The sequence below is a fragment of the Heterodontus francisci genome, chromosome 13 (genome assembly GCF_036365525.1).
Source record: "Heterodontus francisci isolate sHetFra1 chromosome 13, sHetFra1.hap1, whole genome shotgun sequence".
NCBI lineage: Eukaryota > Metazoa > Chordata > Chondrichthyes > Heterodontiformes > Heterodontidae > Heterodontus > Heterodontus francisci.
The window spans coordinates 81,344,107-81,370,681 of NC_090383.1; the positions used below are offsets into that span (position 1 = coordinate 81,344,107).

General features: G+C 43.1%; 2 protein-coding genes across 11 annotated transcripts in view; one reads left to right on the forward strand and one right to left on the reverse strand.

Annotated features, from left to right (window-relative positions):
- Positions 1–14,512, reverse strand: part of LOC137376453 (G patch domain-containing protein 2-like) — a 331,069-nt gene extending 316,557 nt beyond the window's left edge. For 4 of the 5 annotated variants that reach the window (XM_068045054.1, XM_068045052.1, XM_068045056.1 and 1 more), the window contains exon 1: positions 14,379–14,512. In XM_068045054.1, the coding sequence (XP_067901155.1) occupies positions 14,379–14,428 (50 nt within the window). In that variant the 5' untranslated portion in view covers positions 14,429–14,512. Of the gene's footprint in view, positions 1–53; positions 129–14,378 lie in introns of those variants that run through there. The other variant, XM_068045053.1, reaches the window with a different exon arrangement.
- Positions 14,377–26,575, forward strand: part of spata17 (spermatogenesis associated 17) — a 381,466-nt gene continuing 369,267 nt past the window's right edge. For 5 of the 6 annotated variants that reach the window (XM_068045058.1, XM_068045059.1, XM_068045061.1 and 2 more), the window contains exons 1-2: positions 14,377–14,860; positions 26,418–26,507. In XM_068045058.1, coding sequence (XP_067901159.1) covers positions 14,793–14,860; positions 26,418–26,507 — 158 coding nt within the window. In that variant the 5' untranslated portion in view covers positions 14,377–14,792. The remainder of the gene's footprint in view (positions 14,861–26,417; positions 26,508–26,575) is intronic. The other variant, XM_068045057.1, reaches the window with a different exon arrangement.

Consider the following 26,575-nt stretch of genomic DNA (forward strand, 5'->3'; position numbering starts at 1 on the left):
ATTGGTGCACCTCCTTCGCTATCTTTCACTGCCACCCTAACAGTGTTACTCACCTGCTGGCCTGGAGCTCTGTTGTTGGTTGCAGCCATTTTGTGCTTGAAGCTTTCCCTGGACAGGCACTAAGACCCCAACCAACAGGAAAACAACCACCACAGTAGATCTCCAATCGCAAAGAGTGAAATGCCGTAAAAACGGAGCTGAACGCCTCCCGCCCCCTCAGAAAATGCGAAAAAACACAAAAACAGCATCTGCAGGATCAAAGTCTGCTGATCATGGTCTCTTCCCTCCCAGGTAAATACTTCTTGGAATATCGCCCACTGTGTTGTTGATGGTTCAACTGTTAACAGCTGAGTTCTACTTAACATGCTCAGCTCATGCCTCATTCCTTTAAAGTCAGCCTTACATTAGTTTGAAACCTAGCTTTGTGTCTGATTTTTTGTACTTCTCAAACATATTGTCAAACTCTTCATGTTATGGTCAAAGTTTGTCTTAAAGTCAGACTATTGGTTAATTATTGTTGATTTAAAAATATTGCACGGATTGTTCCAAAACATATTGGACCTGATTTTAAAATGGAGTGGAGGGGCGAGTACAGTGCATGCGGGCTCAGAAGCAAGTGGCTAAACCAGAGAGCTCAGGAACATGGAGGTTCAGCTGATCTTAAATGCCATGTAATTTAAATAAATTTTCTCCGTCTCTGTCCAAGCCTGACCAAATCCACGACCTTGCCAGCGAGTTAAAGGTGGGAATTCGGAAGGCAGGATTGGTTCCGAGCAGTCAAATAATGCTGGTGGTAGTAGCGGTGGTGATATGCGGGGCTGGAAAGGTGGAGGGTTGGGCGAGGGGGGAAGGGCAGAGGGTTGGGCGGGGGGGACAGGCTAGACGGTTGGGTGGGGGGGGGGGGGGGGGAAGAACAGGTGGGGGGGGACAGGCGGAGGGTTGGGCAGGGGGAGGGGTTGGGCGGAGAAGGAAGATGGAGGGTGGGGAGTGGGGGGAGGGATGGAGGGTCAGGCAGGCGGACGGGGGGGCACGGGCGGAGGGTCGGGCGGGACAGGCTGATCGGGTGGGCGGCAGGCAGGGCGGGGCAGGCAGAGGGGCGGGACGGGCGGAGGGACATGGCAGGCGGGCAGAGGGGGACAGGCAGAGGGGCGGGGGGGACAGGCGGAGCGGTTGGGTGGGGGAGGAGAGGTGGAGGGTTGTCTGGGGAGTGTGGGGACAGGTGTTGGGGACAGGCAGATGGTCGGGTGGGGATAAGATGGAAGGTGAGAAGGAGATAAGATGAAGGGTGAGAAGGGGAGGGGTGAGGGTGGTCAGGGAGGGGAAAAAGGTGAAGGGGAGGTAGGAAGAGGAGGGGGTGGGAAGGAGGAGGGGGTGGGAAGGGAGGGGACAGCCAGTAACAAGGAAGGCCCAATGCTACCTTGTGAATCCAGGAGGCCCACTCCTCCTCCTGGCCCACGATCACCCCATTGACACGTGTGGCCTGACAGTGAAGCCGTCACTGCTCTCCTGCTCAGGCCTCAAACTAAAATGGCAGCTCAGTGCTCATTGTTGTAATTGGGCCCTGATCTTCATATTGAAACAAGACCCCGTCGGCATGCGCTGGGTATCTTGCTCGCCTGTTCAAAAGAGCAAGGTGACAGCAGTACACATTGGGAAGCTAGCGAAATTCTAGAGGCTAAGTCATTTCCTGCATTTTAAATATCCCCATTGTGGGTTTCCGTCAGACAGGAGGAGTTGAAAATCACGATCATTATATTCAAGATAGTTTCCTGAAACAATCTCGAAATTCATTACCTTTACAACTTGAGCTATTTTTCAACTCCCAGTCTTTGTGAAAAGTGAACTCTCCCATTATAACTGCCTTACCTTTGCTATATGCTTTCCTGCTCTCTGAAATTATGCACCCCACTACTGTATCACAACTGTTAGGAAGTCTTTGGACAACTCTCATCAGAGTCTTGCACCCTTTGCTGTTTTTCTAAAGTTCTACCCTGAATTAAATCAGATTCCTTACATATACTAATGTGGAGACCAACACCAGTTGTAGGACCCCTCTAACAAATTGGATTGTCCTAAGCATAGCAGGTGTCAGGCCTTGACGTGGATTCAGCTGACATCAAAAAGTTAATTGATCCTCCAGGCTGCACAGCAGTTCTGACAGTTGGTGGCAGTTGCTGCCCTTTGGCTATCCTTCTACCCCAGGACTTACCTGAGGGTTGCTGCTGGCTAGACAGGCGGTCTGGTCTGAAACTGAATTCTTCAGCTCAGTTATTATGTAGATGAAGTCCAAGGACTGATTTGTCATGTTCCTCGAGTCTCTTTTTTGGATGGAAGGATTGTTCCCTGCACCCATTTGGTACTTAAAAACTGGCCTAAACTAATTTCCAGGTCCTTTCCTTTACAACACTGCTACAGCTAAATTTATACATGGTCATCATCACAGCAGATAAATTAACAAGTCATAGTTTAGAAGTCTCTAGGTGTTACTAGTTTTGATATCCATCTCTGAAAATAGGTGAAACATCTTGATAATTTATCCTGTTTGCATTTCCACAATGTAACTGATAGCTTTACCAATATAAAAAATTATAGTTAATTGAAGCATACAGAATGGATTAAATTTGACCATTTGAGTCAAATATTAAACCTCTACTATACACTAAAGTATAATGATAGTAGTTTTGGTGCATTCCAACTATTCTGTCACTAGTGAACATGTACCAGTTATAGTGATTATGAACTAGAGTATTTCAAGGGTATGGAAAAGCAGTGAATCGTAGCTGGCTTGATGGGCTGCAAATTCTTTTGTACCTTCCTACATTCTACCAATATCCTGGGTCATTATAGTGGACGAATTTGGTATATCTACCAAAATATCTCAGGTAATACTTCATTTCTTCCCCCACTCACCCTCCAATAAAATACTGAATGTTATGCCTAAGATTATCTAACTTGCATAAAATGTAGTTTAAGAAAATAACAGTAAGATACATGATAGTCAGAGCCTTTTATGACCAGATAAGAACTTGATACTGTGTGTATATATAGACTTCTGATAATTCCAACAATATGCTTATTAAAAGGTCACCTTCAAAATGGAGTCACAATGGTTGATTAAAGTAGATGCTATTGAATCCACGTGTCAAATCTAATCAACTTTATACTGTAGACCCAAGCACAACTACAAGTTTGCATAATGATCGGGACTGTTTAAGTGGCTGTTAATCATGGTGAAGGTTTCCTTTGCTAAATAGTATAAGTAACCTTATATTTTATCAGTAGCTGTGGCCAAATAAGCAGGGAAGTTATTCCAGGTACAATCCTATTCTTATATTCAAAATCTGTTGTTCAGAGAAAGCAATGTGTGTTTCATGATTGTTTCTGAATCAAGGTGAGTAGAAGGACAGGTCTCTCTGCACAATATATATATTTCAATCTTCAGTCCAAAACACTCTATACTCAACAAAATCACAACAAACCATTATGGAATTTTACAATCAACTCAGTCTACAATTTGACTGCATATTTACAGCAATTAGAAGCCAATGTAATAAGTTACTCATACACAACATTATTAGCATTTCTGAACATGTTGTGTGGAAAGTTTCTAGTGCTAGAAGGCAAATGAAAGGAATACAATCTACTCTTAATTCAAAGTATCTATGTAAGCATAGGGTTTCCACTTTGCTGTTACTTACATTGTTTAATTCAAATGTAGTGTCAAAAAAAAGGACTTAAAATTATCAGTAGTCATAAACCTTTTTACCAAAATTGCAATAGCATGATTGGGTAAACACTGATATCAACCACTGATCATGCTTGGTGGTAATTTTATTAAAAAGCAATTACAAAATTAATTGATTCATATAAGGACCACATCACAATAGTTTGTGGTACAGCACACACACCACCTAAAAGAATTGTGACTTGAGGAACCAGTAGCTAATGTCACCAGCAACTCAAATGGATGTCAATTTAAGACTTGTACTCACAACAGTACGTGTACTTATACAAGTGATTAATAATAAAACTAATTAATTTCATCCCTCATGGTGATTTGGAGATTTGCAGATTTCAAACAGGCACGCACCACACAAATGGAGGAATGAGCTGAATTGCTGCTGGGCAGCCATGATCAAGTACTTAGCAAAAGAGAGTGCAGCCTCTATGATTCTACAACACTGTCAACACAGACAAAATTTCACAAAAAATGTGATAACATAAGATAAATAGCTGGGTAGATACGCTCTAATAATGCAATATATTTCTGAAAATCTCAAATAAGTCCAGCTAGAAACATCTGATTGTTTTTTTGCACATTGTTCCAATAGACTTAAACCTTTTGATATCTATATTTGTGTTTTCACCAGAGCCAAAGGAAAACAAGTTCTACCAGGTACAGGACAGTAAATACTTCTAGGGAAGCAACAGATAGCTTAAGAAAGTGAAATAAATTATCGGTTTGTAATTTTTGTCTATCACTGCCTCCACCATCTTCCCTGCTATTTGCACTCTTGGAATGCTCAACATAGATACACCTGTTAGGCCTGGTGTCCAGCATTCAGAAGGAGGACCAGACTAAAAAGTGGAGAAGTGCCAGTGCTTGCACTCTCAATGTATTGGTATGCACAAGCCAATTAAAAACGTATAATTTTTTTAAGCAAAAATATTTTTTTCAAACAGGCAGTAAACTGGCTACCTCTTTTTCCTGGTGTAGTAGGTCCACAAGTTCTCCTGCAGTAAGTCCCACCTACCTTCTTACTTTAAAGCCCGATCGACAGCCCTAGTTATTTAATTCGCCAGGACACCAGTTCCTGCCCAATGTAATTGCAGCCTGTTCCAATGGAACAATTCTCTTTTAACAGTATTGTTGCCAGTGCACCATGAATCAAAACCCATTTCCCATTAAGCTCTTTGATCTGTCTGACACTATGCCAATTTGCACGTGGCTCAGACAGTAATCCAGAGACTATTACCTTTAAAATTCGGTTTATTAATTTGAACCCTAGCTCTTTAGACTCCTTCAGCAGAATTCTACCTATGGTTGGTTCCTACGTGGGCCACGACAACAGGATCCTCCCGGCCCGCTCCATGCTCTTCTCCAATCAAAAGATGTCCTTAACCCAGGCACTAAGCAGGCAACAGAACCTTCAGAACTCCCAGTCGTGGCTGCAGAGAACAGCATCTATCTCTTTGACTATTCTATCCCCTACCACTATCACACTCCTTTTCACTACCCCCACTTGAATGGCTGCCTGTACCACAGTGCCGCAGTCAGTTTGCTCATCCACCCTGCAGACTTTGCCCTCATCCACACAGGCAGCGAGAACCTCATCCCTGCTGGATAAGAGCAAAGAATGAGGCTCCTCCCACACTACACCTGGAGTCACCTTACCCGCCCTGACTCACAGTCACATCCATCCTCCTGTCCATGACCTACACCACTTCCTAACCCAAGTGGTGTGATAGCCTCCTGGATCACAGTGCCCAAGTAACTCTTTGTCCTCCATCATGCCCTGCAATGTCAGTGCCTTGGACTCCCGCTCAGCAACTCTGAGCAAAGTTCCTTGAGATGCAGACACCTACTGCAGATATGGTTGTCCAGGATTGCAATGCTCTCCACAAACTCCAACAAACCACCTGCACTGCCATCTCTATCTAACCTTGTTTTATTTACTTAAAGTTTATATATTTAATCAACTTAGCTTATTTTTCTTTAATTTTTAAACTAATTACTTTAATTTAAGTTATAGATAGATTAAAGTTAATTTATCTATAGCTTACCACCTCCACCCTTGTTTGTACTACATCATCACTGCGATTTTTTTTTCCATGCCACTCTCAGTCTCACCCTTTTCTTATCTCTTAGATCTATTTGTTTATCTAAAGGTAAAGATAAATGATAAATTAAACACTTAGCTCTGATTCCTCGGCTACTGCTATTCCTCACTCTATATGAACTATGACATCACTTTTTGAGTTTTTCCCTCTGTTTTTCTGGTATCAGCTGCTGCTTTCTGCCATTGCTCCTGCTAAAACCCTGGTGCTCGGGATTCCCACTCTTTTTAATCAGATGCTGCTCGCTGCCACTGCTCCTTTTAAATCCCTGATCCCCCGAGGCCCTGTCTGCCCTCTCAGATGGAGGTAAAAGATCCCAAGGCATTATTTCGAAGAGATGGGAGTTCTCCACACTGTCCTAGCCAATATTTTCCCCTCAATGAACATCACTAAAACAGACTATCCACTCATTTTCAATTGCTGTTTCAGGGACTTTGCTCTGTATAAACTGTCTGCCATGTTTTCTACATTTTGGCAGTGACTATTACACTTCAATAGTACTTCACTAGCTGCAAAGTGCTTTGCGATGTCTTGAGGTCATGGAAGATATTGCATAAATGTAAGACTTTCTTTCTATGAATTTCAGGTCATTAATTTGACGACTGAAATTCAGTCCTTCTTTCTGTCCTTTGCCTTCCGCTTCCTGCCCAAGCACTTGAAAATATGCACTTTTTAGGAATGGATTTATCCAGCAATACAAATGGCTTTAGGTAGGCTTATTCCTTAAACAGCTTTCTCCAAACAATTGCAAAACAGTGCTCATGGTTGGCTATGGAAAAAAAAAGTTTATGCTGCACTACAAACCTTTGCAGTGTATTTTAATTTGTACTAAACATTTTTTAAAAATCTAGTGCGCATCTGACTGCATTAGTACATTATCACATGAACAAAGTTATAGATCATGGGTGAAATTTTGTGTCCAATTTTGTCCAGAGAAAAGGTTAATCAAGACATAAAGCAAATACCTAACACAGCAGATAGAGAAAACATGGTTACACTCACAATTAAACTACATCTGAATTTTCTCGAATTTTTACAAGCAATTATTGGACGGCACAGTGGCGCAGTGGTTAGCACCGCAGCCTCACAGCTCCAGCGACCCGGGCTCAGTTCTGGGTACTGCCTGTGTGGAGTTTGCAAGTTCTTCTGTGACTGCGTGGGTTTCCGCCGGGTGCTCCGGTTTCCTCCCACAGCCAAAGACTTGCAGGTTGATAGGTAAATTGGACATTGTAAATTGCCCCTAGTGTAGGTAGGTGGTAGGAGAATGGTGGGGATGTGGTAGAGAACATGGGATTAATGTAGGATTAGTATAAATGGGTGGTTGTTGGTCGGCACAGACTCGGTGGGCCGAAGGGCCTGTTTCAGTGCTGTATCTCTAAATAAATAAAAGTCTGCACCTGAACACATCTCGGCTCATTATAATGGCTCTGTTCCCTGGCAAAAGAGCCGCACAAGCAAATTTCCTGTGTTATACTGCTTCAGAACGGGTATAAAATTGCACCCAAAATTTTAGACGTAGCAGGAAACTAAGCCACTTTTCTTAATCTTGTGATTTATTTTAGGCAATTTATTTTCTTAAATTTATCCTTACAGGACATGCATTATATTTTCTGTTTCTTTGAAAGCAATTCTATAGCATCAGTACGAGTCACAGTAAAAAAGTGAAAAGCTTCCACAATCGTATGTTAGTAAACATATTGTACGTAATGTGCATCAACAATGGTTCAAAGGCTTAAAGCTTTAACTTTCAAACTTAAAGAATATATGGGCCGGGATCTTGCAGAGGTGGCGGGACTCCCGGGGCCAGGCTGAAAAGGCAGGGGGACCCCGCCTCAACCTTTTCACGCCCACGGCGCAATCCTCCATTGTTCCAGAGGCAAAATTTCCAGTGCCGGGATCGCCATCCCTTTAAACACAGGGATCCCGCCAATCAGAGAGCCTGCAGCTCAGTAGTATTGGCAGCGACACCAAGAGTGGTAGCAACTGTCGGTACTGCAGAGGCCTGGACCCAGGCCTAGCACTGGAGCCCTGGACTAGACGTACGTGAGGTGGGGTCACCAAGGCCAGACCTGAAGGCCCCAGCAAGGGAAGGTGGGCATGGTCCAGGGGGAGGGGGGGTCCTGGAGGTGGAGGTTTTGCCACTGGGGTTCCTCCGTGGGCCACAGACTGCCCATGGAGGAGGGACTCCCCTCAAAAGCCCGCAGGGAGTGCGCCTTGTTTTACAAGGTACCTCCCGCATGGCGGAGGCACTCCCTGCCGCTGGTTAGATCCCATCGGTGGTGGGAAAAGGCCCTAAGGTAACCATTAATAGGCCACTTAAGGGCCTCAATTGGCCTATGGGCGAGAAGGTCGTCGTCAGCCTAACCCATCCTTGGCAAAATCGCTTGGTTATGGGCCCTCCATCACCTCCCATCCCCCACTCCTGTCATGATTCCATGGACCCCCAACCCAACTCAGGGAGGCCCATAAAATTCAGGAAATGGTGTGAGCTCTGCACTGTCCTCAGGCCTTAATTAAGACTTGTTTGTGCCAATTTTTACATTCTGGTGCATGCTAATGAGATTGGCAGGAAATGTAGGTGTAAATTGACAGCAGCAAAATGGGCACACGTGCGTAAATGTTCCAGTTAGGCCCCCCACAGGAAATTTCACCTCGATCTGATTTTAGGGATTTTCCACAAGTAACATTTTTAATCTCAGCCAAGTTATTATGGTGACAGGCAAAAAGCAATGCTAAGGAAAACAATGGGGCAAATCAATGGAGTTCCCCTTTCAGAAGTTGTTCATGGAGCAAAAGTCTGTGAACAGGATGTCTACTGTCTCAAGTCAGGAGAAGAGGGGAACATAATGAAATTGAAGAAAAATAACGAGTAAAATAGGAGAAAAAATGTTTTGTAAACTAATTTCAGGAGAATAATATGAATTCATACATATTGTAAAGAACTAAATCACCATATTTTCGATGTGTTATCAAAGCAAGATTTTAAAAAAGCTTATATTTGTATGGTATCATCAACATGATTAGATGTTTCACTGTGCTTCGCATAAGAGACAGACAGAGGTCCAAGATTTAAAAGACTAAGCTAATGCTACTGTCAAAAGGTAGGTTTGAGGAGATTCTTAAAAAGGTAGAAAGAAAGTAGCAATGTGAAGAGGTTTATGGAAGGAATTACAGAGGGTGGGACCCAGACAGATGCCAAGAATATCATTAAATGCAGGTCCAGTCACAGGGCTCAAGGAGGTTGCAAATGTGCGTCGAGTGAAACCGCAAAGGGATTTGTAAACAAGGACAATAATCTGAATTCAGTACTGGCCAGTAGAGGTCAGTGAGGAGAAGGCTGATGAATGAACGAGACTTAGTGTTGGACAAAATGCAGGTGGAAGAATTTTGAGCAAGTTGGTGCTTGCATAAAGAGGAATTTAAGAGGTCAACAAGGAAGGTCTTCCATCAAAGAAGTTAAATCTTTAGGTAACAAAAGCAGAGATAAGTGGCAGAGGAGGCAAGATAGGGGAGAAGGAAAACAATATTGCTGAGGTGCTGTCTTGGTGATGAATAGAATAGGATGTCTGAAGCTCATCTCAGCAGAGTTCCCGAAGCTTGTGCATTATCTGTTTTGATCAGGAAGAGCAGCTAGGAGGGGACAGTCAGAAGCAAGTGAGATAGTGAGAAATGTCTCCTTTCCAGTGTATGTCAGGTATCACTTAGTCCTGTTGCAGTCGATTGGTATCATTCTCATTCCTTACCACACCTCCAAGTTTGGCATCATTTACAAATATTGAAATTTTATTCTGTATTAATATCAAAGTCATTTATATGTATCAATGACTTCTTGAGCTTTGTGCCCTGAATGAACTATACGTCACCAACACCTTCTTCCACTGCAGACATCACCACAAGGTATCATGGCGTCACTTTACCCACCACTAATGGTAAACTGACTGGCCTGTAATTTGTAGGAATGTCCTTAAACTCTTGCTTGACACATTTGCTACTTTCCAATCATCTGGCACCTCTCCCGTATGTACGGAGGATTTAAGATTATGGCAAGGCCTTCCACTATCTCCACTCCCACTTCCCTTAGCAACCTGGGAAGCAGCCATACAGACGAGGCAAATTATTCGCTCTAAGCATAGCCATCCTTTCCAGTAGATCCTGCCTATCAATTTTTACCCCATCCATTACCTCGATCATCTCCGCTTCTACCGATACTTTGTCAGCATCCTCTTCCTTGGTAAACATCGATACATTAAGTATTCTAGATTTGCCCTGCACTTATAAGCATATATCACCCTCCTTGTCCCTAATAGGACCCAATCCACCTCTTACTACCTGCTTACTATTTACATGCCAGATGATGATTTTTGGGTTACCTTTAATGTTAACTGTCATTCTATTTTCATATCCTCTCCTTGCCAGTCTTATTTTCCTCTTCACTTCCCCTCACAACTTAATGCAATTAAGTGCTTAAGTCTGTGCTTTTCTCCATTCCAGTTGAATGACTAAAGTATAGAAGTGCCAATTATGTTATTCTAAACTTTTCTTCCTAATTTTATTTTGCCAAAAAAATTACACAATTATGATGGTATCCATGGTCAAAGACTCCTTGATGTACACTGCCCAATTCCCAGGTGTCACAATGCAGACTGGACTTTCACACACGCACAAACCAACTAACTGACTCACAAAGTTTAAAGACCTTCCAATGTACAAAGTGGCCAGCATCTACTTCACACATGCAAATTGAACAGCAGGTTCCTAATGAGCCAATCCTGGAGCTCCCTTCCTAACAGCACTGTGGGCGTACCTACCCCACATGGACTGCAGCGGTTCAAGAAGGCAGCTCACCACCACCTTCTCAAGGGCAATTAGAGATGGGCAATAAATGCTGGCCTGGCCAGTGACGCCTACATCCCATGAATGAATTTTAAAAAAAATTCTCAGCAGCCGAAGTGCAACTCAGGCTCTACTGCAGATCAAACCAGAAAGCTGAATTAGTAATCTGTGGAGTAGCGTTGACTATATAAGCTGCTATTGTATCAAATGGTGATTGATGGCCGACATGGAAAGAATTGCGCCACACCTATCCATTCTGGCCTACTTGTGACGCTAGCACACACTATGGAGTCTTACTGCCCCTGAAGTGGCCTTGCAAGCCATCTAATTATAAAAACTCTTATTCGAAGAAGACCAGGCAACATCCTCTCAGGGCAGCAAGGGAATGGGCAATAAAGCAGCTTTGCCAGAGTTGTTATATCCTGATAACACCTCAGCAAGACCACCAGCAGGACAATGTAATTACAGCGTGTAAGTTTACATATGCAGTTTCCATTATAACTGTGGATACAGAAATTTATAATGGAAATATATAAAAATGGGCATAAACTTTAAAATAGTGACTGAATTCTTCTACATGCCCAAAGCCAATCATCCCCCATCCTCCAAACATGTTACTTGAAGGCTGCACTTGATCTTGACTGTTTGTGAAAAAAAAAATCAATGAGCTTTAAAGTAACACTCCAATAGCAAAAGACTGTGGATGCAGGAAATCTGAAACAAAAACAGAAAATGTTGAAAATAGTCGGCAGGTCTGGCAGCATCTGTGGAAAACTCTGACGAAAAGCCAAAGAACAAGGAACAGTACAGCACAGGAAGAGGCCATTCGGCCCTCCAAGCCTGCGCCGATCTTGATGCCTGCCTAAACTAAAACCTTCTGCACTGCCGGGGACCGTATCCCTCTATTCCCATCCTATTCTTGTATTTGTCAAGATGCCTCTTAAAAGTCATTATCGTACCTGCTTCCACCACCTCCCCCGGCAGCAAGTTCCAGGCACTCACCACCCTCTGTGTAAAGAACTTGCCTCGCACATCCCCTCTAAACTTTGCCCCTTTCACTTTAAACCTATGTCCCCTAGTAACTGACTCTTCCACCCTGGGAAAAAGCTTCTGACTATCCACTCTGTCCATGCCGCTCATAACTTGGTAAACCTCTATCATGTCGCCCCTCCACCTCTGTCATTCCAGTGAAAACAATCCGAGTTTATCCAACCTCTCCTCATAGCTAATGCCCTCCAGACCAGGCAACATCCTGGTAAACCTCTTCTGTACCCTCTCCAAAGCCTCCACATCCTTCTGGTAGTGCGGCGACCAGAATTGCACGCAATATTCTAAGTGTGGCTTAACTAAAGTTCTGTACAGCTGCAGCATGACTTGCCAATTTTTATACTCTATGCCCGACCGATGAAGGCAAGCATGCCATATGCCTTCTTAAACTACCTTATCCACCTGCGTTGCCACTTTCAGTAACCTGTGGACCTGCACGCCCAGATCTCTCTGCCTAGGCGTACAATACTCCTAAGGGTTCTGCCATTTACTGTATACTTCCCACCTGCATTAGATCTTCCAAAATGCATTACCTCACATTTGTCCGGATTAAACTCCATCTGCCATTTCTCCGCCCAAGTCTCCAACCGATCTATATCCTGCTGTATCCTCTGACAATCCTCATCATTATCCGCAACTCCGCCAACCTTTGTGTCGTCCGCAAACTTACAAATCAGACCAGTTACATTTTCCTCCAAATCATTTATATATACTACAAAGAGCAAAGGTCCCAGCACCGATCCCTGCGGAACACCACTAGTCACAGCCCTCCATTCAGAAAAGCACCCTTCCACTGCTACCCTCCGTCTTCGATGACAGAGCCAGTTCTGTATCCATCTTGCCAGCTCACCTCTGATCCCGTGTGACTTCACCTTTTGTACCAGTCTGCCATGAGGGACCTTGTCAAAGGCTTTACTGAAGTCCATATAGATAACATCCACTGCCCTTCCTTCATCAATCATCTTTGTCACTTCCTCGAAAAACTCAATCAAATTAGTGAGACACGACCTCCCATTCAAAAAACCATGCCGCCTCTTGCTAATAAGTTCATTTGTTTCCAAATGGGAGTAAATCCTGTCCCGAAGAATCCTCTCTAATAATTTCCCTACCACTGATGGAAGGCTCACCGGCCTACAATTTCCTGGATTATCCTTGCTACCCTTCTTAAACAAAGGAACAACATTGGCTATTCTCCAGTCCTCTGGGACCTCACCTGTAGCCAATGAGGATGCAAAGATTTCTGTTAAGGCCCCAGCAATTTCTTCCCTTGTACCCTCTCCTAGTATTCTGGGGTAGATCCCATCAGGCCCTGGGGACTTATCTACCTTAATGCTTTGCAAGACACCAAACACCTCCCCTTTTTGATAATGAGATGACTGAGACTATCTACACTCCCTTCCCTAAACTCAGCATCCACCAACTCCTTCTCTTTGGTGAATACTGATGCAAAGTACTCATTTATTACCTCGCCCATTTCCTCTGGCTCCACACATAGATTCCCTTCTCTATCCTTGAGCGGGCCAACCCTTTCCCTAGCTACCCTCTTGCTCTTTATATATGTATAAAAAGCCTTGGGATTATCCTTAATCCTGTTTGCCATGAACCTGAAATATTAACTGTTTCTCTTTCTCCACAGATGCTGCCTGTTGAGTATTTCCAACATTTTCTGTTTTTATTTAAAAATAAAAATATGGTGTTGAAAACATTATAATGTAGCATTTAATGTTATATTAGGAGTGTACATTTCCTTTAATGAATCTTAAAGACTACTCCTACAGGTAGACCTTAGTCTTTTCTCATCCAACTTTTCTCTCAGCCCTACAAAGAACAGTACAGCACAGGAACAGGCCATTCGGCCCTCCAAGCCTGCGCCGATCTTGATGCCTGCCTAAACCTTCTGCATTTCCGGGGACCGTATCATTATTATATATTATATATCATACATTACACCAATTTGATAAATTGGTGTTTTCATTCTTACCCAGAATTTAACTTCAAATAAAGATTATTGATCTATCAGAATATAGACAAGGAAAACACAACTTCCATACATATCCAACAGCAAAGATTATCATCGTCCATGCTCCCCAAATTAAAACACTAGTTCTTTCCCCAATTGACAGAGAAAATCATTTTTTTTGAGTTTTTAAGACTGCTTGGGAACCAGAAACCCTTTTTTCCTGCTTTCATACACTTTGTTTACTTTCAATGGTGTATATGAATTTTTTTTTCCTATCAAAGGTCTAGTAGAAACTTCTTCGAAATAATTCCCCGAGATTTGAAACGTAACCAATAATTACAAACCCAATGAGCAGAGATAAATTTGAGGAAGGGATTAACTGGCGCCAACTTTCCGAAGTTACATACAAAACATGTAGATTGTTTTGCTTCTACGCTGGCTGATGACAATACAAGGCCTACGATGTGTAAAGCTCATGTGGTGGGATGGATGGAGGCGGGGCAAACTTGCAACCTTACTTTCAATAGAAACGCTCTCAGATGGCGTGATGGATCGAACCCATTTACAACAACAGCAAAGCAGGCAAGCGACCAATGACAGCGGGCACCGGGCCTTTCCTCTCCTCCCCTTCCCAAGCTGTGCACTCATGTGAACTAAACGATGGCAAATATTGCACAGCGACGTGGCACCGTGTACTCACCAGCTGCTGCCCGGATTACGCAGAGCTTGTTTGTTTGTCGCAGCGAACATCAATGGTGTTTTAAAGGTGTTATAAACAATTGTCAGCTATTTCCCTTTAACAAGCTCCAGGCGCCACCATGCCCTACCCAAGGGACGACGGGAAAAAGCAACCGTCCACCGGAAGCCGGTTCAAACTATTAAAAACACAACTCTAGCCATATGGCCTATTCCTCACAATTCAAGTTACAGTCCGGTGGATTAAAAAATATGTGTTGTCATCCGAAAAAACTATGACCAAATTTCAGTTCTTACATGTTTGCTGCAGCCGCTATTCTTTTCTGCGAATGCAATTTATTAAAGTGGCCCCTACCTCTGTGGTGATGCAGTGGACTCGCCCCGTGTCCATAGCAACGGCCACAACTAAAGGCAGAAAATGGCCACTCTGGCGGCGTTGAAAATGCATCTGCAAGGGCTAAACGAGGAATATTGTCGGAGGAACTGGTAAGTACCCTATCCGAAATTAAAGTGAAGGATACAACTTTATGAGAGAGTAGAAAAAGCATCTTCACTGCCGTTAGAAAATTAATTATAGTTACATTATATTCGCTCATGAACTGGGTCAGTTTCAAACGTAGAGGATCATAACTTAAAAACTTGAGCGAATGGAAATACAATGGAAATATCCAACAAAATTAGAGACTTGCTGGTCTAATTTTTTTAAAGTTTGTTGGTTGTAAGTGTTTTGTTAAGAATAATCCAGAAACGCCGTTTGATGTCGGTTATTATCCCTTTGTATGTTGCACATGATGGGTGCTCTGTGTTGAATATAGAATTTGAGTGGGGAAGTCGAGTTTATCCAGGATATCAACATCCCAAAATATGCACAAGTTACAACATTAGGGTAATGTGGTAAAATTTGAGCTCTAATTCTTACAGCTCCTACTGCTGACTGCCAGGCAAAGATTTTGTTAGAATAGATCATAACTAAGAATTTAAATTATACACTGACTTATTTTCTGGTAAATAACTGGATTACTACTTGATAAATCTCTAGTTTTTCTTCTTTGAAGAGTTACAGACTCTTCCACAGGCGCTGCAGATAAAATTGGCTGTCGGGGCTGTTACACAGTTGGCTCTCTCCTTGCGCTTCTGTGTTTTTTCCTGCCAACTGCTAAGTCTCTTCGGCTCGCCACTCTTTAGCCCCGCCTTTATGGCTGTCCGCCAGCTATGGCGATCACTGGCAACGGACTCCCACGACTTGTGGCCAATGTTACAGGACTTCATGTCGCCATTGCCGATGTCTTTAAAGCGGAGACATGGACGGCCGGTGGGTCTGATACCAGTGACGAGCTCACTGTACAATGCATCCTTGGGGATCCTGCCATCTTCCATGCCGCTCACATGGCCAAGCCATCTCAAGCGCCGCTGGCTCAGTAGTGTGTATATGCTGGGGATGTTGGCCGCCTGGAGGACTTCTGTGTTGGAGATACGGTCCTGCCACCTAATGCCGAGTATTCTCCGGAGGCAGCGAAGATGGAACGAGTTGAGACATCACTCTTGGCTGACATATGTTGTCCAGGCCTCACTGCCGTAGAGCAAGGTACTGAGGATGCAGGCTTTATAAACTCGGACTTTTGTGTTCCATGTCAGTGCGCCATTTTCCCACACTATCTTGGCCAGTCTGGACATAGCAAATGATGCCTTTCCCATGCGCTTGTTGATTTTCTGCATCAAGAGACAGGTTACTGGTGAACTCTTGAACCACTTCCAGAGCATGGTCGCCGATATTGATGGATGGAGCATTTCTGACGTCCTGTCCCATGATGTTCGTTTTCTTGAGGCTGATGGTTGGGCCAAATTCATTGCAGGCAGCCGCAATCCTGTCGATGAGTCTCTGCAAACCCTCTTCTGTGTGGGATGTTAATGCAGCATCGTCAGCAAAGAGATGCTCCCTGATGAGGACCTTCCATACTTTGGTCTTCGCTTTAAGACGGGCAAGGTTGAACAACCTGCCATCTGATCTTGTGTGGAGGAAAATTCCTTCTTCTGAAGACTTGAATGCATGTGAGAGCAGCAGAGAGGAAGATCCCAACAGTGTAGGTGCGAGAACACAGCCCTGTTTCACGCCACTCAGGATAGGAAAAGGGTCTGATGAGGCACCGCTATGCTGAATTGTGCCTTTCATATTGTTATGGAATGAGGTGATGATACTTAGGAGCTTTGGTGGACATCCGATCTTTGCTAGTAGTCTGAAGAGACCACATCTGCTGACAAGGTCATAGGCTTTGGTGAGATCTATAAAAGCAACGTAGAGGGGCATCTGTTCGCGGCATTTCTCCTGTAGTTGGTGAAGGGAGAACAGCATGTCAATGGTGGATCTCTCTGCTCTAAAGCCGCACTGTTCCTCAGGGTAGACATGCTCAGCCAGCTTCTGGAGTCTTTTTAAAATGACTCAAGCAAAGACTTTCCCCACTATGCTGAGCAGGGAGATTCCACGGTAGTTGTTGCAGTCACCACGGTCACCCTTGTTCTTATAGTGGGTTGTCCTGTGGTACTGCTCCCTCATCCCAGCACGGGCAAAGCCGTTCATGGAGTGCTGAGAGTATAGCAGGCTTGGCACTTTTGATTATTTCGGGGGTAATGCCGTCCTTTCCAGGGGCTTTCCCACTGGCTAGAGAATCAATGGCATCACTGAATTCCGATTTTGTTGGCTGTTCGTCTAGCTCATCCGTGACTGGCAGAGACTGGGCTGTGTTGAGGGCGGTATCAGTGACAATATTTTCCCTGGACTACAGTTCTAGGTAGTGCTGTACCCAACGGTCCATTTGCTTGCATTGGTCAGTGATCGTGTCCCCTGATTTAGACTTGAGGGGGGCGATTTTCTTAATGGTTGGCCCTAGGCTCTCTTAATGCTATCAGACATTCCTCTGATGTTTCCGGTGTCGGAGGCCAGCTGAATATGACTGCATAGGTGTTGTCAGTAGTCATTTGCACAGCGCCTGGCTGTTCTTTTTGCAGCGCTTCTGGCTACTTTAAGTGCTACGGATGTTAACTCGCTGGGAGCTTTCTTGTAGTTCAACAGTGCGGTGCGCTTAGCGGCTATGACAGGTTCCAGCTCTTCAAAGTGAGATTGAAACCAGTCTGCATTCTGCTTCTCACGTTTGCCAAAGGTGGTCATGGCATCTCTGATATGGGCCCACTTGGTCTCTGCATCCCCTGCAGGAGTGTTTTGAAGGGCTTTTTCAAGTGAATTTAGAAACTTATGTAACAGCTGTGGGTAAGAAATTCTGTTAGTGTTGATGGCAGCCATTCTGCTTGGAGTGATGTAGCTTCTTTGGTTTGAGTTTAATTTTGCTGCGTTCCAGGGAGTGGTCGGTGTCGCAGTCCACACTGTGGAAGGTCCGTGTGATTTGGTCATTGTTTATAGAGGCTCGCCTCTACATGAAAAGTTATTCAACAAGGACGTCATCACATGACAACTGCATAGAGCATCTAGGGTGTCAGTTACTACCATGATACTCACTGCCGGCCGGTACCGAAGGAAATGAAATAAAAATGATCCTGCCAATCTACAGTTTATATTATAAAACGAAGGGGAAATAATTTTAATAATTTCTTTCCTCTTACAATCTCGGGGTTTAAATCCAAGCTTGGCATTATCTAATTGAAGTTAAAATGCAGAAACTCACAGGTTCTCTGGCTTGTTAACTGAGCCACACCCAATTGAAACATAGAACCGTAGAAAAATTACAGCACAGAAGGAGGCCATTCAGCCCATCGTGTCTGCGCCGGCCGAAAAAACAGGCCGTCCAATCTAATCCCACTTTCCGGCTACAGTACTTCCGGTGCATGTCCTGGTCTCTTTTAAAAGAATTGAGGATTTCTGCCTCTACCACCCTTCCTGGCAGTGAATTCTAGGTGAAAAAGTGTTTCCTCATGTCCCCTCTAATCCTTCTAGCAATCACTTAAATCTGTGCCCCGTCGTAATTGACCTCTCCGCTAGGGGAAACATGTCCTTCCTGTTTGCTCTATCTAGACCCCTCATAATTTTGTACACCTCAATTAAGTCACCCCTCAGCCCCCTCTTCTAAGGAAAACCACCCTAGCCTATCCAATCTTTCCTCATAGCTACAACTTTCGAGCCCAGGCAACATTCTTGTAAATCTCCTCCGTACTCTCTCCAGAGCAATTATGTCCTTTCTGTAATGTGGTGATCAGAACTGTATGCAATACTCCAACTATGCCCTAACCAGCGTTTTATACAGTTCCAGCATTACGTCCCTGCTTTTGTATTCTGTACCTTGGCCAGAAAAGGAAAGCATTCCATATGCCTTCTTTACTACTTTTGTCTACTTGTCCTACCACCTTCAAGGACCTGTGGATATGCACTCCAAGGTGCATGTCTTCTACTCCCTCTAAATATCCTCCTGTTTATTGTGTATTCCCTCGCTTTATTTGCCCTTCCCAAATGCATTACCTCACACTTATCTGGATTGAATTCCATTTGCCACTTTTCCGCCCACTGAACCAAACCATTGATATCATTCTGGAGTCTACTGCTATCCTCTTCACTATCAACTACTTGGCCAATTTTTGTGTCATCAGCAAATTTCCCAATCATGTCTGCCACATTTAAGTCCAAATCATTAATATATGCCACGAACAGCAAGGGACCCAACACAGCCCTGTGGAACGCCACTGGAAACAGCTGTCCATTCACAAAACCATCCGTCGACTACTACCCTTTGTTTCCTAGCCCTGAGCCAATTTTGTATGCAACCGGCCACCTTCCCCTGTATCACATGGGCTTTCATTTTACTGACCAGTCTGCCATGTGGGACCTTTTCAAATGCCTTACTAAAATCCACATTGGCACAGGGAAAATAGATTAGAAGGTTAAATGTGTGACTGAAAGAGTGCTGTGGGCAGCAGGGATTCTGATTCATGGAACACTGGCACCAGTACTGGGGAAAGAGGGAGCTGTTCTATTGGGACGGGCTGCACTTAAACCGGACTGCGACCAGTGTCCTGGCGAATCGAAGAACTTGGACAGTAGATAGGGCTTTAATCTAAAGGGGGGGGGGTGGGTGGGGAATGGGGTGGAAGGATTCAGGAAAGCTTAAATTCAAAAGCAGTAAGAGAACTGTTAGTGCTGTAAAACAGAGTAGCGATTTGGGTAAAAATAAGCAGAATGGATTAGGAAGGGACAGAGACCTTAGCAAAGGTAATAAAGCATTAGTGACTATAGTGACATCTAGGAAAAATAGAAAAAAGTTAATACTAAAAGCTCTGAATGTGTGAAGTATTCACAACAAAATAGATGAATTAATAGCACAGATAGAAATAAATGCATTTGATCCAGTAGCCATAATAGTGACCAAGGTTGGGAACACAATATTCCAGAATACTTCCCTTTTAGAAGAGAAACATAAATAGAAGAGGGGGGAGGGGGGATCCTTGCTAATAAAGGATGGGATGAAGGCAGTAGACAGAAAGGATTTTCACTTGGAAAATCTAGATGTAGAACCAGTTTGTGTGGAGCTAAGAAACAACAAGGGGAAGAAAACACTGGTGAGATTGGATTATCGGCCCCCTAACAGTCGTTGCAGTGTTTGGCAGAGTATCAGTCAGGAATTCGAGGTGCATGTAACAAGGGTAATATAGTAAACATGGGGGAATCTCCACACAGACTGGGCAAACCAAATTTGCAGTAATCGTGTGGAGGATGAGTTCATGGAATGCGTTCAAGATAGTTTTCTAGATCAATATGTCAGGGAACCAAGTAGGAAGCAGGCTATTTTAGATCCTATATTGTGCAGTGAAACAGGGTTAGTTAATAACCTTGTAGCTAAGGAGCTTTTGGGGAAAGAGTGACATTTCTCTCTCTGCAGATGCTGCCAGACCTGCTAGGTATTTCTGGCACTTTCTGTTCTCATTTCACTATAGAATTTTAAATTGAGTTTGAGAGAGATTTAGCTAAGTCCGAAACTGGGGTCCTAAATCTGAACAAAGCAAACTATGTAGGTACGAGGGACAAGTTGGTTTAGGTAGGTTGGAAAACTAGATTGAAAGATATGACGGTAGATAAGCAATGGCAAACGTTTAAAGAAATAATTCATAATCCACCATGATTATACATTCCCTTTAGGTACAAAAACCATGGGAATAGTAGTCCAGCTGTGGCTAACGAAGTTAAAGATGGTATTAGATTAAAGGAAGAGGCTTATAATTGCAAAAAGAGTAGTAAGTCTGAGGAGTGGGTGGACTTTACAATTCAGTAATGGAATTCCAAAATAATTGATATGAAAAGAAAAAATAGAATATCAATAAACTAGCAAGAGACGTAAAAACAGATTGTAAAAGCTGCTATAGGTATGTAAATTGGAAGAGATTAGTGACAGTAAAAATGGCTCCCTTAGAAGCAGAGACTGGGGAAATTATAATGGGGGGATAAGGAAATGGCAGAGAGATTAAACAAATACTTTTTATCTGTCTCAACAAAAACATTCTGGAAATAGTGGGGAACCAAGGGTCTAGTGAGAATGAGGAACTTGAAAGAAATCAATATAAGAGAAATGAATGGGACTAAAATCCAACAAATCCCCTGGACCTGGCTGTAGAGATAGTGGATGCAATTGTTTCGATCTTCCAGCATTCCCTAGATTCTAGAACGGACCTCGTGGATTGGAAGGTAGCAAATATAACCAACCCCGCCCCAACTATTTTAACTATTCAAAAAAGAGGAAGAGAGAAAATGGGGAAATATAAACCAGTTAGCATGACAACAGTAGTAGGAAAAATGCTGGAATCTATTACTAGGGATGTGGCAACAGGGCACTTAGAAAATCATAATATGAAAGGGAAATTGTGTTTGACAGATCTGAGTTTTTTGAGATTGTAACTAGCAGGGTAGATGAGGGGGAACCAGTGGATGTAGTGTTTTTGGATTTTCAGAAAGTATTCGATAAAGTGCCACATAAGAGGATATTACACAAAATTAGGGCTCATGGAATTGGGAGTAGTATATTAGCATGGATTGAGATTGACGGACAGAAAACAGAGTAGGACTGCACGGGTCATTTTCAGGTTGGCAGGCTGTAATTAGTGTGATACTGCAAGGATTGGTGCTTGGCCCTTAGCTATTTACAATCTATATCAATGACTTTGATGACGTGACCGGGTATAATGTTTCCAAGTTTGCTGACAATGCAAAGTTAGGTGGGAAGGTAAGCTGTGAGGAAGGATGCAAAGAGGCTACAAAGGGATATAAACAGGTTAAGTGAGTGGGCAAGACTGTGGCATCTGGAATATAATGTAGAAAAGTGTGAAGTTATCCACTTTGGTAGGAAAAATAGAAAAGCAGAATGCTGGTGCAAGACTGGGAAATGTTGGTCTTCAGAGGGACCTGGGTGTCCTTGGACATAAATCATAGAAAGTTAACATGAAGTATAGCAGGCAATTAGTAAAGCAAATGATATGTTATACTCCTATCCTTTTGTAATAAAGGCTAAGAATAACAAAGTCTTACTGAAATTATATAGGCCTTGATGAAACCACACTGGGGTATTGTGTACAGATTTGTTCTCCTTACCGATGGGAGGATGTGCTTACCTTAGAGGGAATGCAACATAGGTTCACTCGATTCCTGAGATGAAGGGATTATTTTAGGCGAGATTAAGTAGAAATAGGCCTATATTCCCTCGAGTTTAGAAGAATGAGAGTTGATCTCATTGAAACATGTAAAATGCTTAAGGGATAAAGTAGATGCTCGGATGATGTTTCCACTGGCTGGGGGCGTCAGAATAAGAGGTCAGCCGTTTACGACGGAAATAAGAAGAAATGTCTTCACTGAGGGTTTTGAATATTTGGAATTCTCTACTCTAGAGAGCTGTGGATGCTCAATCATTGAGTATACTCAACACAGGTCAATAGATTTTTTGGATATGGGGAGTGTGTGGGAAGTTGGAGTTGAGGTGGAAGATGAGTCATGATCTTATTGAATGGTGGAGCAGGCTTGAAGGGTCAAATGGCCTACTCCTGCTTCTATTATGTTCTAATCACTGACTTACTCAGTCTTTTATTAAAATCTGGGTGGTGTCTTGCATTATATGACTTGATGGATCACCTGATTTTCTCAATGAAGGTGGCAGATAATCGTTATAAACTGCTTGTTTTTGCCATCGTGATTTCCAGCATCGTCTTGGAAACCTACATATGACTAATAACCTGAAATTATTCCTAGGCATCCATTATATTCCGTTGTTTAACAGATTTAGTCTCTGGAAAATGTTGTTATTGAGAGAGATGGTGAAGACTCATGCCCCCCCCCCCCCCCACCCCGCCCCGACAAACTTAAATAATTTGCCAAGAACCAAAACCATCAGATTTGTGTATTTCCACATATTCTTTGTATGTAGTGGAGATAACAACTTGTGGAATTGCATCTTTACACATTTATAATGGCTCCATTCCATCCTTTCCTACAGTACCTTTCAATCCTACATTTTATAATTTATGATATTTTTTTATTATAATCCATTAATCTAAAGGACAAAACAAATCAACTTTTATACTTATTGTACGTTTGTCACAAAGTTTCAAAGTTTTCTTTATTCTGCTGAACTTTGAAAGTAAAAGTTCATTTATTGTATTTGCAACTGATTTCTTTCGTCCCTGCCTTAACTATGATCTCACACCTTTTATTTGCAGTTCTGCTTCTGTCACTCAAAGTTTTAGTCTCTGTCTTTCTCTAAATGGCGAAGGAAGCTTTGCTGTCTTACATGACTGAAATTTTATAGTCTTGGAATTCAGCTTCATGACTTTCACTCATGCACTCAGATTTAAGGCTGTACCCCTCACTTGGTGGGGGTTGGCTCTTTCAAAGTCAATGGGTGTCGATGGCCCCTGATGACAGTATTGATAAGGCCATTTCAGGTAATTTAATCAGAGAACACCCCATTGTTCACGCTATGTTAAAATCAGTCATGTTGTCTTCAGTCAAATCTTTTGGTGTTTGAGGATACAAGTAACATCCCAGTACTAGCTGTAAGTCAGGAAATGGAAGGGAGGGAGGAACTCAAGAAAATTACCATCACTAGTAGTACTGAACAAATTGTTGGAGCTGCAGGCTGACAAGTCCCCGGGTCCTGATGGACTCCATCCTAGGGTCTTAAAAGAAGTGGCTAGTGAGATAGTTGATGTGTCAGTTTTAATTTTCCAAAATTCCCTCGATTCGGGGAAGGTTCCGTTAGATTGGAAAATAGCGAATGTAACTCCTTTATTCAAAAAAGGAGGGAGACAGCAAGCAGGAAAGTACAGGCCAGTTAGCTTAACATCATCTGTCTTAGGGAAAATGTTAAAAGTTAGAAAAATTCAAGGCAATCAGGCAGAGTCAACATGGTTTTGTGAAAGGGAAATCATGCTTAACCAATTTATTGGAGTTCTTTGAGGAGTTACATGTGCTGTAGGTAAAGGTGGATGTACTGTACATGGATTTCCAGAAGGCATTTGATAAGGTGCCACACCAAAGGTTATTGCAGAAAATAAAAGCTCATAATGTCGGGGGTAACATATTGGCATCGATAGAAGATTGGCTATCTAGAAACAGAGTAGGCATAAATGGGTCATTTTCTGGTTGGCAAGATGTAACAAGTGGTGTGCCACAGGGATCAGTGCTCAAATCTTTACAAAGGACTTGGATGAAGGGACCGAAGTTATGTTTGCTAAATTTGCTGATGACGCAAAGATAGAGAGGAAAGTAACTTGTGAAGAGGACATAAGGGGGCTACAAAGGGATATAAAAAGGTTAAGTGAGTGGGCAAAGACCTGGTAAATGAAGTAAGCAGCTGGCTTTTGACCAGTGGTTAAGGGTCCTTAAAGTACAGCCCACATATGAAAACCTCAGAGATGATTCTTCAAGGCATTTAAAAATTCTCCTCCCCTTTCTACAAAAACCCACGTAGTGCAACAAAAAGTTCAAAGGGCCAGGCAGGCCGTAGTGCTGGGTGATGAATTTTCTCTGATATATAAGTCCGCATTCCAAGCGAAACCCTTCCCTAGTCACCCCCACAACCCCGAAAAGGATAAAGGGTGGGAGGGTGATAGGAGCCCAAACAGCCCTGGGTGATGGAGGAAAGCAGGACACACGGGGGCCCTCCTCGAGCCAAAAAAGATGGTGCTGAGAGCAGGAGTGAGACCCAAGACCTGTGTGTTTCCACTCTAACAAGGCAGATCACCTCTGCTTGAAATACGGGGAAAAGCTGGAGGATTAATCAGAATACACATGACCAGTGCAGGAGAAGGGGGCCCTGATGGAAAGCGCAGCAGAGCAGGCTGTGGCTTTAACTGCAACAGCTGTAAGACCCAAGAAACATACTGCTGTGGGTGCAGGAAAATTTAATAAGGTCCCTGAAGGTTATCAGGATTTTGTATCCAAAGGGCGAGTAATCCTAACCCCTCAAGTGGGGCAAGCAAGCCCATTGTCATATTCAGGGATACAGGGGACACCAGATCCCTTTTGCTGGGAAAAGGCATTACTTTTTCCCCCAAAGAGTGCGGTGAATACGAGAATGGTAGTGTATGATATCGGAGGGCGGTGTACGCCTGTACCTTTTTGTATCGGGTGCATTTGGAGTGCAACCTAATTTCAGGACCAGTGACCATGGCAATTTTCCCTAGTTTGCCTGTCGATCTGCTCTGAGGTAATGATCTGGCGGGGGTGAAGGTGGTAGCTTCCCCAGTCGTGGAAGAGAGACTGAAGGAGGTCAGAATGATGGGGCAGTTGCAGGAGATGGTCCCCTACTTGTTCCCCGATTGTGTGGTGACGCTCCATGGCCAAACCAGCTCCTTCAGAGGAGACTGAACTGGCACTGCAGACTGATGACCATGCTGTCTGGCTGTCTGAAACCTTTGAGAAGTTAGAGGACTCAAGAAATGGGTTAATCCAATTTTCCCTAGTTGAGGCTCAACAAGCCGATCCAGTATTGAAGTTAGAACAGGCTGCCCAACCTGAAAATGAAGCAGAGGGAGTCCCTTTTAAGTTACCCCACACAAACACTCACACACTGAAAAAATAGAGATTCTCTCTGCAGAGCTCTGTTACAAAAAAATACTTTTGGCTAAATACTTGCCAATTTTTGAGAAAAAAAAAAGATATGGAAGGATGTCAGTTCTTCCTTTTGGTCTGGTGTCCAGGTATACAGTGACGGGTCACTGGGATCTCTTCTGGAGCAGTTCTTTTCATGAGACGTCTAGGATTAATCTGGCAGGCCTTTCAGGAGCGTCTCCGGAGAAATGCTGCTTCAGTGTCTCTATTTCTTGACCTTGATTCTCAGGGCTTCTGAGATGGAAAAGGATGAGCTGGTGGTGGCTGCTCTCCGGGAGGCTTATCTCCAATTGTTTTCAAATACAGTCCATACACCTACTGAACCAAAACACTATCTCAGAAGCAAAACCACAAGCAGCCATTCAGAACCTCCTGACCCTCATAAATCTTGACATGTCATTTCTCTGTAAACATCTTCCCCAGGTCACTCTGGTTTCTGTTGTTTATTGAGCTTAATGTACGTGACTTCAAACAAAACCTCTCAGTGCCCCTTGTAAAAAAAAAAGTCCATAGAGTCTTTTCAACAAAAACAAAGTCCAGCATCTATGAAATCATCAACCATCCAAAAAAAAGAATCCATTTCCACAATTTAAATATGAATGCTCAAAAAATATTTAAGAAAAAATTGAAGCACTTTCTAATCACAGTGAGGGAGGGGAATCCTCCCTTCAAGCCTTTACCCAGATGGAGGAGGAAGCTCTGCGGATCTTTGTTTCCGGCAGCATGAGAAGCATCAAAATTCTGCCCTTCTACAAAATAGCAGCTGAGTGCACTTACTAAATCTGTAACCCATCTACATTGTGTTTAAAAATATGGTTAGCTATAAAATAGCTGTGTTCTTTGTTATGGGAGACATTCTAAACAAACTTGTTACAATTTTTTAAATATAGGAAAGGCAGTTTGGTTCTTTCAGCTTGCTCTAATTATTCCATACCCAAATCCAAAATATTTCAGGATTACAGAAGAAAACCGACTAAGGGAACATTGCGCTGCCGTGAAAATCCAGAGCTGTTACAGAGGGTTTAAGACTCGAGCGCACCTCAGGTATAGTCAACCTAATTAAACCTACATCAATATATGTCAACAATCTTGCATTTATGTACATTTACTGT